This window comes from Ambystoma mexicanum, chromosome 8 (genome assembly GCF_040938575.1).
Source record: "Ambystoma mexicanum isolate Mex_15411 chromosome 8, UKY_AmexF1_1, whole genome shotgun sequence".
NCBI lineage: Eukaryota > Metazoa > Chordata > Amphibia > Caudata > Ambystomatidae > Ambystoma > Ambystoma mexicanum.
In genome coordinates, this window is record NC_090929.1 from 1,253,061,305 (window position 1) to 1,253,078,381 (window position 17,077).

Consider the following 17,077-nt stretch of genomic DNA (forward strand, 5'->3'; position numbering starts at 1 on the left):
GAACTCTGCAACCTCCGAGAGCGCTCTGTCTGACAATAGCAAAGACAGGCGTATATATTTACAAAAAACGTCATAAGAACCTACACACTATAGGGGGCACAGGTTTAATGGGATTGGGTGGAGACGACTAACTATAGGTGCTGCTGCGATGTGGTTGGCTTCGGCTGTACGACGTCACTGGTCAGCCTCTTGGGTTGGGCTGGGCCTGGCAGGTCGGCCGAGTTCATCCGGACGGTGTTGTTGTGGCCAGTGTCAGAGATGAATGTCTTTTCCTGACTTTGTTGCCCTATGCCATGCACACCGCAGTCATTGTCATTTCAATATTATTCTCTTTAGTAAATCTTCCAATAGGTTATACTACAGGTTAATGCAACACAGGAGGAATGTACCTTGTGAGGGGTCTGGAGGTAATACGTCAGGACATGGTTACCAGTGTCCTGTTGACCGGGGCCTTAGGTCGAGGGGCTAAGCTTCAGGGCCTGGGACGGGCGGTACAGGTCTTTCTGCCTTGTTAGAAGTTGTTATGGATGTTCCTCTGTGTGTTGTCAAAGTGTTGGGTGTCCTGATTGCACAGGGCCATAAGTCTGAGATGGTCCGGTAGGTTGTTGGGTTTACAAGGGTGCGCGTGTGTTCAGGCAGAGGTTTACTGCTGAGCTGTAAATAATGCAGGTGGCGGGCCGCGGCCTTGGGTGCTACAGAGGGGATTACAACTCTTTGAAGCAGCTCCATTCTGGTTGGGGGAGGTAAAGCAGTGCGGCGCGGTCTTTGTTCTCATGCCTTGGCAGTCTTCGCAGGGTGGGAGGGGGAATGGCCTTGCCCGTATTTCACAAAGGTATCTCCCTCGTGTGTTGCCGATTTTAGGTAAAGACATCACAAACATTTGAACACTCTATGATACTTATTCAAATCAATACAAGACATGCATTTAAACTTTGCTGGATGCGTTTCGATTATATCCAGTCTGAGCACCTTATTCGTACATTATGTTTTAACAACTACAGTATTTAGTTATATGCATATATATTTGCAGTAAGTGAGGTAGAATTAGAATTGGTGGAGTACACAGAAAATAACCCGCCACTGTTCGTGACGGTGGTGGCACATGTGGGGCCTAGACATGCACACATGACAAACGCCTTCTCGTGCATCCTTCACATAAGCCCTCTGTATGGTTACATTCATCTTCTCGTGTCCTCTAGCAGCATTAGTTCAGTTATGGCGCAAGCTCATAGAGTGTAAGTTTTCCAGTGATACACGTAACAAATAGATCCCTGGTGCATTCCTTTGTTATTAGCACCCAACTGCAATGGTGTGGGCTCGCCATCGCTTATATCATGGAAGCATGCTTTCTTATGTTTATACATTTTACAGGCTTTTGTAATATAAAGGGTTTTGTGGAAGAAAGCATACTTTGCGAGTGGTCTTGACATTAATATATAAAGACTGTCTGCCATCTGATGACCGTTTTACTGTTCTTTTCATTTCCCAGGCCTGCTGGCCGGGTCATGCTGGGAGCGATGATACACTGCGGGAGGTGAACTGATACAATGTTAGTGTATTACGCTAGCTCATGTCCGTCTTGTTCGTGGGAACGTGCTCGCAGCGGATCTGCCAGGGTGCTGCGGCGACAGGGATGACTGAGACTCTCCAAGGGTGGGGGCCGCGCTACAGTGCGCTGAGCTCACACCATCTTTACCAAATAAAATGGTTTCTGGGCCTAGCGAAATTTTAATACATGTGGGCAGTCAATATGTGTTGGTCAATCAATATGTGTTGGTCAATCAATACGTGTGGGCAATCAATACGTGTGGGCAATCAATACGTGTGGGCAATCAATACGTGTGGGCAATCAATACGTGTGGGCAATCAATACGTGTGGGCAATCAATACGTGTGGGCAATCAATACGTGTGGGCAATGTCTCCAGCGGGTGAACCCTCCACCACCTGGGCCCGGGTGGCATGAGGGGACGCCCAATGAGCCATAGCCCTCACCTGGGGAGAAAACGCAGGCGAGGGGGGTCTCTTGGACCAGTCCTCCCCTACAATAGGGAGATCAGAGTTTTCTCTGACTCAGCCGAGTCTGCTGCCATCTCTATTAGGTTATATTAAATTAAATTCAGTGTTCCACAGGTGGCAAGCCTTTTTCCCTGTTTATACAACATCTTCACGGCTCCCTTTGCCATGCTGGAGCAGGAAGGAATATGGTTCACGAATTTTGCAGATTATACTCAGTGCACCATTCCTCTATCGTGCTTCCACAATCAAGGCAAAGCTTCACTGAACAAAGCCTATGCCACCATTGACAACTGGATGTTTCTCAATGGTCTAGCACTCAATAGATCTAAGAGCTTTTTATTGTGGGCTCACCATGTACCCTAGCCAAGTTGGCACCAGACAACTTGGGTTTTCAACTCGGAGAGGTGAAAATTCCCACTCTCTTGGAGTTACTATTGACCAGTACCTCACCATGAAGACCCACGTGGGGAGCCTAGTTTCAGCAGCTGCATACTATCTGAAACGTTTTGCCCATCTGCGCCCTCATCATGCAGGCTAATGCAGAGAACTTGGCAAGAGCCATCATAGGTGCAAAATTTGATTGTTGTAGCCTGCAACAGGCATTAGTAAATCCGAAATCAGCAGGGTTCAAGTGATCCAGAACGGAGCTGTGAGGGTTGTTAGGGTCTTTCGAGACGTGATCACTGTTAGGTAGGATTCTCAAAATGTGCTAATTCCTTTCTACCCTACAGAACCCCTCTGTTTCTATGCCTTTGGCAGGCTTCAGGACTGAAGACCGCCTGAGTGTCTGGGGTGGGCAGGAAGTGAGGGAGCGACCTGAAACTCCCTGTGCTTAGTCTCATAGGAGACCCAAATGCACTCTGGCCTGATTGGCTGGCTGACTGTTCGGCAAAGACAGTCACCCTGCTGGGTGAGTGGCAGCTAGGCTGGAATGAAAGGGAGAAAACTGTTTAAAAGGCAGTCTCTTGGACTGGAAAGCAGAGTCGACAATTGGACTGAAATAACCGAAGACGAGCTGGAAGAGGACAGCTGCTGCAAATCCTGGACCGTTGGTTTGCCTGATGAACGCCTGCTGCAGGTCCGAATCGGCAAGTTCATCTTGACAGAGAAGCCCCTTCAAGGACAACTAATTCCTTTGAGTTGGTAGGACCAATCAACTCGTAAGCCACCTGGATACCATTCTGAGCTGGTTAAATTTAACCAGGGGGAAGGACACCAGCTTGTGTGCTTGACTACAGCTACTCGAACTGAAGTGACTCAATTTTGTCCGCGTTTTCCGACGATCCCGTGCAGTGGTCCTCCAACGCCCTCCCTCTTGTCCACCACGACCGAGGCTCAGGAACAGTGAGATCTTCAGTAACTGCCAGGAACCAAGGTCTTCAGCTGCATCTTGTTCTTCATATTAAGGTACTGTGCCAACCCGATTGAGAGAACGTCTCTCTTGCGGTGAAAGTTTGTGGAACTTTCCCAATTTGCAAGCCTAATCAGCTTGTGACCCAACATCTGATTTTTCGTACAAACTACTTCTGAGAACTTTGGCAAAGACTTTAGTGTTTACTACAAGAACTGCTCTTTTCTATCCAAGACACTAGTCCATTTACTTTGGCATAGGCCTATTGAACTGAATCGAGTCCTCTAGTGAACTGAAACGATTTGCACTGCCTGAGAAAGTATTTGTGATCTATTCTATTGACTTGTGCCTTTGACTTCCATTTAAAGTAACTGAAATGCCATTTGGCTCCTATTTCAGGGGAACCTAATTTACTCAAACCTATTGGTTCAGTACTAAAGTTGTTGGTTCAGTACTGAAGTGTGTTTGTGTATAATATTATGTTGCCTCCTTCTAGTGAATGTAATTAATAAGTGTTTTACCAAGAAACCTTAAGTGCAAGTGCCTACTTGAACCACTGTGATTGTAAGACCTCTGTGTAACATCCTTGTACTGCTCACATTTCCTCTTGAGATAAGTCTGGCTGTTCAGCTCGCTACCAAAAACTGTAGTACAGACTTATACCAAAGGTTGGTTTTGCTTACACCTGTATTCCTAATTGTATGTGGTGGTCCCAGAGGTTAATGCATGCAATTCTGCCTAACAATCACGTCTCTGACACGAGAAGAGCCCTGCATGGTTTGCCAGTGGGGACGCGAATTCGCTTCCGCCTCCTCACTTTCACGCTTAAGTGCATGCAGTGCTTGATGCAAAGCTACTTGAATGACTTGATTGTCAATAAGGTCGCTAGCAGAACACTCAGATCAAACAATGGCAAATTAGAATGGCAAATTACTAGTCATACCCAGAAGTAGATCTAAGCAGCCTGAAAGGGCAGAATGAAAGGGGAGCCTTTTTGGTGGCAGCCCCCTTGGAGTGGAATGGCCTCCCCCTGGATCTCAGACTCTAGTCTAACCAAGAGCCGTTTAAAAAAAAAAAAAAAGCTGAAAACATGGTGGTTTGCCTAGAACTCGGCCTCTGCTCTCTTGACCCTTTTTGGGCCTATGTATGCTGTTTCTTTGCCTGCAGGCTTTTCTTATTGGTTGTCAGCACCTTCATGCCTCCGGGCCCATTGTTGCGCTATACAAATCATGTAAGGTACTGTAAAGGGACGCCACAGTTTGAGAGAGTGAGAGGAGAGAAAAGACCCAAGTTCAAACTGGAATGGGCGGTCAGAGAAGGAGGTTAATCACACGAGAGCCTGACCTGTGATTCCCAGGGTGTGTCAGACTTGCGATCTGGATTTTGTGGTTTTTACAGTGTCAAAGGGAAAGGTCGAGAAGGACGACAGAGGGAGTGTTAGTGTCGAGATTTGAGAGCAGCTGTTCAGGAGAGCAGTCTGTGCCTCTGGATGCTCTAAAACCAGACTGATGGTCTCATTTGTATTGCATAGAGTGTTGAGGCGCCGAAGTGAATGGTTATACTCCAACTTGAGTCATTTGTTTTTCTGTAGGTCTGATTGTAACATTACACCATCCACACAATTCATGAAGTCTAAGCCTTAATGCTCCCAGCTAGTTCTAAGGGTCCTTTGCTTGTTTATTATAAAATGGTGGCCTCATAACTTTCAGGGCTAGTTCTGAAAACCCAATTAAACAAAGACTCACTATTGACACAATTAAGTCAAGGCACCAGAATGCATGTTGATATATTAGCAGACTACCAATCTTCACAAAAAGAAAGCCAAATATAGTTTTCAAAACTAACAAAAATCAAAAAACATAATCCAATGTACACTTACTCATAATTCTCAGATGAAATGTAAACACCGTTTTTCTCCCTCGCAGCAGCAAGGTCACGTTTCAGTCGTTCGATCTCTTCAGTATATTCCTGAAATTTTAGGTTAGGACAACACATCAGCGGCTTAAAATCAATCAGTGAAGGAATGCAACATGAAAAATCTTACTGCAATGAATTCTAGGATACCCAAAACAAACTTTTGAAAAGCAGATTAAAGAGAATGACTAATAAAAACATGTGTAAGGACAATGCTGGAGTATTAGGTTGTGATATATTACGGCAGGGGACAAAAATATAGTTATTCTCCACACAAGAAGAGAAGTCAGACCTAAATGCATAGGTCTCGTGTATGCATTGGAATATAAGCAACTATGCCTTTACCACAGGTTGGGCGCATGAGGCATGCACCTATGGCTGCGCGATTGTGGGTACAATCAGCATTAGGCAGGTTTTTCAGAACAATCACTGGTGTGGGGTTCTGGTAAGAAGACCCAAATCTAGCAGACCAGAATAAACACAAAGTGTAAGCAAAATCACTTGATCGAGTGCTGAGGAGCAAAGCTGAGAATCCTAAGGGAAAGGATTGGTGTGCAGAATATTTAATAATATTTAAGAGGACAACCAATAGTTTGTCCACACAAGATGAGTGCTAAAAGACATGCATTACTCACCGTTATAGCATTTCTGATGCTTGTATCGGCCTAGATTCACAATGCTGTGCATCTAGTCTGACATCTAGTGGTAATCGCTGAGTATTTAATCTTTCTTTCGAAGATCGAAAGGGGTCGACATGGGCATGACTAACACTAGCCCGAATATGACGTGTAGTGTACCCAAAATCCATCACGCGTCGAGGTCCCTCCAATTGTGTTTTTTCTGCCATGAGGAAGCCTTATGGTCAGCGCTAGTACAGAAGAGAGAAGGTGTAAGATGTCCACGTTACTTCAACTCCATGAGGGGAGGAAGGGTGGGCACATGTGAATCTAAGCAGATACAATCATCAGAAATGCTATTAAAGTGAGTAATGCAGGTCTTGTGATGCTTGTTAATCTGCCTAGAATCACATGCTCTACATAGACTAGCGAGCAGTACCCAGAGATGAAACAGTAGCAAAGATGGCTTAGCTCCGCTCGTCCCACCTGAGAATCAGACCTAGAGCGTGCATCTAGGAAGTAGTGTTGTATAAAAGGTGTGTACAGAACTCCAAGTTGCTGCTTTACAAATGGACTCAAGAGGACCATTTGCAATGAATGCTATGGTAGCCCCTAGGCCCCGAGTAGAGTGTGCTCTAGGCGTGAAGAGCAGATCTCTCCTGGCAAGAGTGTAGCACAGTGATATGCAGTTTACGATCCACTTAGAAATAGCTGATTTAGAGACAGAGGCCACTTCTCTACCAGCTGCCACAAAAATGAAGAACATGTTTGTTTTCGTTAGTGTCTTTTCCAGGTAATGGATAACCACTCGCCTCACATCTAGTATGTGGAGGCTTCTATGCCACATTAGTGGGGATCTGGAACTTTGAAATAAATGTAGGCGCAAATCATGGGTGAATGCGCAGAACCACCTTATCTTTATGAATCAGGACGACTGGGTCCTGAACTGAAAGGGCTTGCAGTTCACCATCTCTCCTTCTCTATGTGATCGCCACCAGGAAGGCCGTCTTGTAGGCGAGTGGCTCAAAGGGTGGCCTCGATCTGGCAAGTACAACCTTAAGGTTCCACCGGGGAGCTGGGTTGGAAATGGGGCACCCTCCACGCGAGGAGGAGAGGACAGGAACCATTCTCCCAGAACAGCATGATCCACTGCCCGACTGATCGTGCACCTGCCATGCACCTCCCTGCTTTCTCTCCTCACCCGACTTGGGTGCTCAGTGATCTCACCTCTTCAAGTGTCCGCCGTGACACAAGTTGAATTTTAGGATTATAATCTGCAGTGACGTTTGTTTTGCCTGTCTGCAGCTCAGCCGGATTTCCAAATGGTGGGGGCAACGCAGCCCGAGAACTAGGCCAATTACACCTTGCCAGGCTACCGTGTATTTTGTTAAACCAGCCCCATCTGCCGTCAGGCAGAAGCCGGCCAACAGAGCAAGGCCCAAGAAGAAGGCCTTGTTTGCCCCTGTTCACCACAGGGCATCAAAGCCACTGCAACATGAGTACCATCTCCCGCGACCTCCTGCCAACACTTGCGACGCCCAACCAGTACTGCACATGTTCCATACCGAGCACTAATAACCACTGACAGTCTATGTACAACACTAGATCTGAGTGTTTCCTCCGCCAAGCGCGGCTTACGAACTCTACACCTGGTACTACACACCTTAACGAGAACATTGCATAAAACCCTCAATACTACTAATGTATCACCTCGCTGTGGCCCCAGCAAGTTGTATTTGCTTTACCCGCCGCAATACCAGTGTACTCTCACATCTTGGCCCCACTGTGTCCTCCTCCAGCATACTTGAATTGCCTCAGATATCCTATACAGCCCATTGGTTTTGGAAAGCCTTTGACTAGACTATTACAACTGCCCTCTGAGTATTACACTAGCAATCTAACATGTTCCTTTAGGCTGTTGAGCTACTGCCCAATGGTTAGTCACAACCTAATGTAAACCTTGTAATTTTATGAGCATGCATATTCATTGTGTTATGTTCCATTACCTTGCTAGTTCTGAGCATTTGACATGCCTACACCTGTGATCCTAGGACATATACAATATATGCTCTTCAGGGACTACCAGAACCACGACTGGCTGTGATCTATTGCTATGGTGTTATGTTGCTATATCGTTATTGCTTAGGCCAATCTGATTGCATCATGCTACCCTGAGCTCTCACACAGTCCGACTGATGCGCAATGTTTTTACTCAACACACCCATACACAGTCTGCTCCATTTGGTCTAAAACGCACTGCACACAGCCATGATTAATATTTAGAAGAATATCTGGTCTATACTCCTACCTTAGAAACAGATTGTTTTGTTTTCGATTAACTGTTACTCCCACTCCCTCAGAGTATCACCGCCTTGACCCAGGCGGTTCATATCAAGGGGCAGGTTACAGCACTGCACTAGTTGCCCTCTCACTGAGCATATAGCCATGCTTGGTTTGCTACTCTCCATTATGTTTCCATATTGCATCGTGCAAAGACAGCTCACCCTGTTCAAGTTACTCCTACACCACCTATGGAAACAGCCTATCCAAATAGCCTGCTACCACCATCATTCCATCCCTTGCCCCAAACCCTTTCTACCTACCACACCTCCATTTTTGCCTCTCCAGGACCACCTCAATAGACATATCACTATTAAAAGCTCAAGAAACGTACTGCATAATAAGCACATATATCTGACAGATGAGAATCACGCCCTCAACACCACAATTAACTCAAAACACCAACTAGAGTCAGGGTAACACTAGAATACATCGCCTAAGATCACGTACCAAACTGACCCCTATCAGCTTTAACTCAGACTGTACCCTGCCCAATCAGCCCAAGCCCAATCATTCGCCTAGCAACAAACATAAAACGCCCTTTGAAGTCATTGGCAAACTTCGTACTAGTACCGTTAATGATCAGACTCAATCTTCACCTCGGAGCCTCCAATAGAACCATCATGTAACATTAAAAGGTGCCCTTATTAATGCCCCCTCACTAGGAGACCACAGCATTGAAATCCATGACCTTATTGACCAACTGGACCCGCTAGTAGTGACAGAACCCTGGTTGCACCAAGCCTCTGCACCACTACTAGCTCTGGCCATCCCTCCAGATTACAATATCATCAGGACTGACAGATCTAATGCACAAGGAGGTGGTGTGGCCATAATAGCCAAAACGACTGCAAATCAGATCCTGCCCAATCAAAGAAATAGAAGGTTACCAACTCCTCTTAACCAAGCCCACCACTGACCAGAAAACCACATTCAACTTCTTGGTCATTTATAGATCACCTAACAGCAATACCTACCCGGACCTAGACATTCCCTTACTGCTAGCCCCCCCCCATATCAAACATAATACTAAATGTACCATCCTTGGCGATATCAATCTAGGTTTCAATGATAAGCAGGACACTAAAGCAGAAGCCCTATACACTGCACTTAAAGATATGAACTTCACACAGTTGGTGAATGCCCCCACCCATATCAAAGGTTGAACTTTGGATTGGATACTTGCGCTTAATTCCAAAATATTTAGAGTCAATTGTACCCCTTGACTGGACTGACTACTTTAGTGTCAATTTTTCCCTTACTAGAAATTAGTTAATTCCGTCATTGCCCAAAGCAACGGATACCTATGAAACAAGAAATATCTGCGAGCTAACAGCTGAAAATCTATCCAGATCATAATCGATGCGCTGACCTCTAAAATAATCACTAGCGACAACCCTCATCTCCTGGCAGAGACCTACGACAAGCGCATTACCACCACTGTAAACACAGTAGCACCATAAACAACCAAAACACGACGTGCTGACAAACAAACAAACGAGTTCTGGTTTAATGAGGAATTAGTCTTACTAAGACGAACTAAAAGATCGCTCGAACATTAACAAAAAAGCCTACGATACTCAGCCAAAGTCTTCAGAGTCGCCAATAAAATTTACAAAGCTGCAGTCATAACCCATAAATCTATGGCATATAACACTCGTATTAGCAATACCACCTCCAACTCTAAAGAGCTCTTTTCCATTCTTAAAGAATTGGAAAACCCAATCCGAACCACGACTCCTATGGTGCACCACCATTCAAAAGGCGATAAGCCTCCAAAATTGAACTACTCTAAAACAAAATCCTCACTAAAAACATTTTAACTGATAAAAATACTTCAAATACCAATCTCAATAAAACTAAGGAAAATGTGAACAAACATTTCCAATTTACCCCAGTGACCCAAGACAGTGGCAGAAACTCTCTCTAAACTAAAAGCTTCAAATTGTAAAGGGGACAATTTCCCAGCCCATCTAGTTGAACTCTGCGCCCATATCCTCACCCCTATCACAAATTTTGTGAACACTTCATTCAACACTAATAGTGTCCCAGCAAGTATAAAAGAAGCTTGGGTGACCCCATTACTGAAAAAAACCATCTCTTGATGAAACAGTACCCACCAATTACAAACCCATAACCACTGTACCGTTTTTGCTCAAAATTATTGAAAATAGATTACAACCAAATTAAAGCCATCTTTAACAAAATCAGCTCCTCGAAGCTGGACAATCTGGATTCAGGCCCAACCGCAGCACAGAAACAGCTCTCCTGGATCTAAAAATCCAAATAGACACCATCAGGGACTCAGGCAAGCTCTGTATACCACTGCTGCTAGACTTATCTGCAGCATTTGACTTAGTGGACCATGACAAACTATGTGCCACTTTAGCCAATGACTTGCTTCTCCAAAGATGCCACCCTCTGGGTGAAATCCTTTCTAGCTGAACGCACATCTAGAGTAAGTATTGGGAAAGAGGCTGCTGATCCCATACCACCATCTATTGGGGTTCCCCAAGGGTCTCAGCTCTAGATGCTATGGGTGTCATCTACACCAACTTCGTTGACACCCAGATTCTCATTCCGCTCTCAGGGGATTACATCCAGGACATGATCATCAATAAGATTTATGCAATAAATCTCTGCCTTAACCATGAGAAAACAGATCCTCATTGTGGGCTCCCAAACTAAAATCAGTGCCCTCCATTGATTATTCATCTATCAACATTGATGGTTCTACATCCCAGTATCTAAACAGTTCAAAGGTCTAGGAGTTTACTTAGATGCCAATCTAACAATGACCAAACATGTTAGTGCTCCATCGTCATCCACACCTTGCACATCCAAGCTGATTGTACTTAGTCGCCAGTACCGGACGCCCTCAAACTGCATCACACTAGCCAGAGCCTTAATATCAAAGTTGGACTACTGTAACATACTCCTACTAGGTACCTCCAACTCCAACCTAGGGAAACTACAACTAATGTAAAACAAAGCAGTATGAGCAGCCCTAGGAATCAAGACATACGACCATATCTCCAACATTAGGAGGGCGACGCATTGGTTACCCATTAAGGCTAGAATCATCTTCAAATCACTGCGTTACCCACAAATTCCCCAACAAAAAAGCTCCCATCTACTTAAATGATTCAATAAGCAAAAAAATAAAAATAAAAGTCTAACAGAAGGTTTAGATCCAACAATAAGTCGCTCATTGCAGTCCCCCGCTTCAAAAGGTCCAGAGCATATGGCAGCAGCTTCCTAGTCATGGCCCCGAAACTCTGGAACGAGCTGCCACTAAACATCAAAAATGAAGATTCCTTCCTTTGCTTCAAAAAAAGGACTAAAAACTTGGCTATTCAACAAATACTAATTATACCACACATTCTCATCCATTTACCTGCCGTAGGCCCAGCTAGATGCCTCCCTAGGGCTGTTTGTTCCCAGAAACTGTAAATAATGAAAGTGATTATGCAAGGTCTTATCCCATGTATGTATTCTTTGTACCAGCGCCCCACTGTATGTACTTAACTGTTAAATATTTTTGAAAGAGGTCTGCAACAACAACGTGATACCAGAGGGTTTGGGCGTTTAACAAATGTAACAAATAATTTTAAATTTAAAATAAAAAAGAAGAAGTTACTCTTACCTGGTAACGTTCTTTCGATGGGATGGTCCGACGACGTATTCCATATCTATGACAGGTAATGTCCACAGCTGTGCTGCTTCGGAACATTTTCGGCATCTGCATCCTGCGTCGATGACGTCGATGCGCCGTCCCCGAGGATCTCCTCCGACGGCACCCGATGTGATAAGTAGGACGCACGACTCCCATAGCCTCAGTTGTAGTTTTTCCCCCAGAACGTGCGACTACAGTTTTCTGCCAGTCAGACACACAAGGCCTTGAAGACTCGAAGCTGCAATCACATAAGAAATTCTGCAGCGGGGAAGGTAGGGAGGAAGCGATATGGAATAAGTCGTCAGACCATCCCATCGAAAGAACGTTACCAGGTAAGATTAACTTGTTCTTCGTAGGGATTGGGTCCAACGACATATTCCATATCTATGACAGACTCCCAAAACAGTACCAAGCAAGGAGGTGGGAAAAGAATTTAGAACACAAATTTAGCACGCCCAATCAAATTGCAGAATAAAGGACTGCCTTGCCAAAGGCCAGATCCTGCCCTCGGATGTAATCGAGGGAGTAGTGACGTACAAAAGTATGTACCGAACACCCCTCTGCAGGGCAATAGACGCAGTCACTCCCCTGGTAGAATGGGCCCGCAAGCCAGCCGGAGGGTCCTTACCCACCAAGAGCTAACACTCTGATATAGCTAAAATAATCCAACGAGACAGTTTTTCGTCACAGCTTGTCCCAAACGCTTTCCAGCGTAACCAATAAAAAGTTGATCGTCCACTCTGACCCGGGACATGCGCGAAATATAAAAGCTCAATGCTCTCCTAGGATCAAGCCTATGGAGCCTCTCCTCTTCCTTACCAGGATGTGGAGGAGGAAGAACCACCTTTTGGCTCAAATGAAATTCCGAAACCACCTTCGGAAGAAAGGACGGACGAACTCCAAGGACAATCCTGTCCTTATGAAACAGTGAAGGGTGGCTTAACTGAAAGTGCCTGTAAATCACTCACTCTGCGAGCAGAAGTAACCGCAACCAAAAACACAGTTTTCAGAGTTAACAGTCTCAAAGGGCATTAGTGAGCCCTTTCAAAAACTGAGAAATTAAAGGAATCTTAAAATAGGAACATTCTTCAAACGAGCGCTTAAATATGGACAGCGCCGCCAGGTAACCTTTAATGGCCCCCACTTGCAAGCCACTGTGTGCCAAGGAAAGCAAAAAAGACAGAACCATGTGAATGTCACACCAAAAGGATCCACATTCTTAACCCTGCACCAGTCGCAGAACTTCTGCCAACAGTACAGAGACTTTGTTGTCGGCCGCCTGGCCGAAAGCAACACCTCCATCACGCCTTAAGGGAGGTCCCAATCCTTACACTTCAACCTTTCAGAAGATCAGCGTGAAGGTTGAGGGATCCTACCTCTGGATGGAGAACCTGAACCCCCCCCCCTCCCGTGAGAGCAGATCGTCTCGGTAGGGAAGACGACGTGGAGGGCAGATGGACAAGTCAAGAAGGTCCGGGTACCACGTCCTCCAGGCCCACGCCGGAGCAATGAGGATCATCCGGGAACCGAACCTCCGTAACCTCCGCAGTACTTGCGGGATGACAGGGACTGGAGGGAACGCGTACAGCAGTGGGAATGACCACTCCACCACGAACGCGTCTCCTAAGGCTCCTTCTGGAGGAAATTCCAGCGAGCAGAACCTTTCGCACTTCCGGTTGACACTGGAGGCAAAGAGATCCACTTGAGGGGTCCCCCAAAGGGCAAAGATCTCCAGGAGAATCTCCTGAGCCAGCTCCCACTCGTGAGAGATCGTGCTCTGCCTGCTCAGAGCGTCCGCCGTCTCGTTGTCTCCGGCCAGATGAGCAGCCGAGATCGAAACTTCCTGCTGGATGGCCCAGAACTTGAGCTGCATCGCCTCCATGCACAGAGGAAGTGACCCTGTCCCCCCTTTTTGTTGAGGTAGTGCATGGCCACCGTGTTGTCCGTTAGAATCAGGACACTCTTTCCTCGCACAGTCGGCAGAAAAGCCTTCAGGGCTAGTCTGACGGCCCTCAGCTCCACCAGATTGATATGAGTCTGGACTCCAACGGAGACAAACGACCGCTGACTGTCAACTCGTTGGCATGAGCCCCACATCCCGTGAGGGATGCGTCCATCACGATAGTCACCTCCGGCCAGAGCATCCAAAAAGGGGCCTCCTTCATCAGATCACCTTCGACGGCCCACCACAGAAGGTCCTGGGCGACCGAGGGCGGCAACTGTACAGGGTCCGACATGCTGCCGGAGGACAGACCACTGGAGCTTGAATGCCCATTGCAAAGATCTCATCCGCAACCTGGCCTCTGGCACCAGAATAATGCAGGATGCGATGAGGCCGAGCAGTCTCAAGAACTCGGACGCTGGGAGACTCTGGGCAAGTTGAAACTTGTGCACCATCTGCTGAATGTGAAGAGCCCTCACCTGGGGAGGAAAACACAGCCCCAGCGATGTGTCGATGTCATGATGCCTACCCCCGGAGCATCAGGCCAGGCCCAGCACCCCCGGAAGCAGGCATCATGCCCTCGGGTAAAAAGCCCAGCGGCCCCTTATAGGGACTCTTTGGACTCCGTTCTGGCGCCTTTGGCGCCAGGCTCATGTTGGACATCAGTCCTGGCGCCATAGGCGCCAGGCTCATAAAGGGAGGTGTTTTGTGCACTTACCTGATGCAGACCATGCTGCACGCTTCAGGCCTCCCTGAGACCTGAAAGGGACTATTTTTTCATAGGGACTATTTTTTCACTCGGGCGTGGCCAGGGAAGGATACATACCTAGTTGGGGAAGGATACATACCTAGTTGGGGAAGGATACATACATGGGACTTCTTTGGAGGCTATTTAAGCCACGCCCAGACAGCAGCTCATGCTTCGCGTTGTTCTGCTTCCTGCAGCTTAATGCTCACCGTGTCTGCTCCTGGACTACAGCCACGCCCGTCTTCAACCTGGAAGACCTGCAAGGAAGGAAGAGAAGAGAAAGGTGAAAACCAAGGATTATTTCAAGCTTCTTACCTGCATCCGGAATCTTCGCCAGCATCGCTGAAGGAAGACTTCAATTTAAAAGCATCGTGTTGCTCGCTGCAGCGCCACGCTTCACTCACCTGTCCTGTCCTCAAGACATCTCCCGGCTCCATCGCGGCTGTCAGCATCGGACGCCACATCTCTGCACCTAGGGGAGAGAGGAAGAAACAAAAGGTGAGCAGAAGGACACACAGAAGGAAAGCCTGATTAACAGCCATAATACTTACCGGCTTTTCTTCCACATTTCGGGTCAGCGCCGCCCCGTTGGAAGGTACCGTACCCCGGCCCCTATGGGGAAAGGACTAGAGACATTTCAGAGGAATGATAAGGACATCTAGAGGGATCGCCCTCATTACTACTCACCTCGGCAGGTTAACCCCTCGACGCATCGCCTTCATTCTGCACCTGAAATAAAGGACAGATCACAGGTGAGAAAGACAACATAAAGGGGGCCTCACTTGAACTTTGAACTTTCATACTTACGGCGCATCGCTCAGGAAAGTCAAGTGGATTTTGCCAGCGCCATTCTGAAAACCAGTGAAGTAACTGGACGAACGCGCGCCCCTGCACCAGAAGCAGGATGGAGAGTTCATCCTTCCAAACCATAAGGTGAGCTTAAACGAGGGTTTGGAGGAAGTTCGAGAAGAACGAAGGGTGAAAGGGGGGAGCTAGCACACTATTCTGCAGACTGTTAATCCCCTTTCTCATCTGCAGAAGGATATTCCTATGGGCCAGGCAAGCACGATTTGGAGGTCCTGTCCAATCGGTGTTCCGGGTCTTGCGCATCACGCTAGAAGAGGCCGCACTAATCCAGACTAGATCACCGCCCACCTGGGAACCAGGTGGGCGTTACAGTCGAGCACTGCTCCGATGAACTGGAGCCGCTGTGTTGCCGTCAAATGGACTTCTTTAAATTGAGGGAGAAGCCCAGCCTGTGAAGGGAGTGGCAGGTGATGGACAGATGATCCAGGACTTGCTCGGGAGAGCTCCCCTTGATCAACCAATTGTCCAGGTATGGGTAGACGTGAATCCCCCCTTTCCTGAGAAGTGCTGCCACCACCACCATGAGCTTGGTGAAAACCATCAGGGCGGGGGTCAATCCGAACGGCAGGACCCGAAACTGAAAGTGCAAGTCGCCAACCGCAAACCTCAGGTACTTCTTGTGCTTGGGATGGATCGGCACATGGAAGTAAGCGTCCTTTATGTCGAGAAACACCAACCAGTCCTGAAGTTGAAGGGTCTGGAGGACTTGAGAGAGTAACCATCTTGAACTTGTCCTTCCTGAGGAGTTTCTTCAAACCGTGCAAGTCCATGATGGGTCTCAATCCCCAGTCTTTATTCGAAATCAAAAATAAGGGGAATACCATCCCTTGTGCCTCTCTGCTACAGGCACCAGTTCTATGGCGCCTTTCTCCAGCAGGGCTTGAATTTCCTGCGCAAGGAGCGGATCCGGACTCTTCAAAGAGAGATTCCCCGGTGGATTGTCGTGAGGCCTCTGCCGAAAGGGAAGACTGTAGCCGTGGGTTATGATCTCCAGAACCCACACATCTGAAGTAATGGCACGCCACTCTACAAGATGCTGCGCCAGCCTTCCCCCAACCAGCGAACCATGGGACCTGGCCTCATGACGGAGTGGTAGCGGCTGCGGCGTTGCCTGAGGGCAAAGAGGCAACTGCCCAAGCGGCCTTGGCACCTCGACTACCCTGTTTTCCACCTCTGGCACTCTTACAGTGGCCTTTTTGACTGACAGCTCCTCTCGCTTGACTGAAGGACGAGTAATAGCGAAAGGAACCTCCCCTCCATTGTTGTCCCCAGGACAAAAAGGCGGAGGTTGTCGAACTGCAGCACCCAAAGACTTTGCTGCAGCTTTGGAGGTCTGCAACCTCTCAAGGCTCTCGTCAGCCTTGCTGCCAAAAAGATGTTCACCGTCAAAGGGCATGTTGAGGAGCCGGGACTGCACATCAGGAGCGAACCCAGACTTCCGCAACCACGCAAACCTGCTTATTACAGTGCTCGCCGCCATGGACCGGCTGACACAATCTGCCATGTCCAAACCCGAACGGCCTTGCACATGGCATCCTTGCCATCCTGAACCATAGCAAGGAAACCATCCCGTTTGTCCCCTTCGGGAATATGTTCAGCCGCTAA

General features: G+C 47.3%; 1 protein-coding gene across 1 annotated transcript in view; it reads right to left on the reverse strand.

Annotated features, from left to right (window-relative positions):
• Positions 1 to 17,077, reverse strand: part of KIF11 (kinesin family member 11) — a 705,022-nt gene that overhangs the window by 414,375 nt on the left and 273,570 nt on the right. The window contains exon 11 of the mRNA XM_069611368.1: positions 5,248 to 5,336. Within this exon, the coding sequence (XP_069467469.1) occupies positions 5,248 to 5,336 (89 nt within the window). The remainder of the gene's footprint in view (positions 1 to 5,247; positions 5,337 to 17,077) is intronic.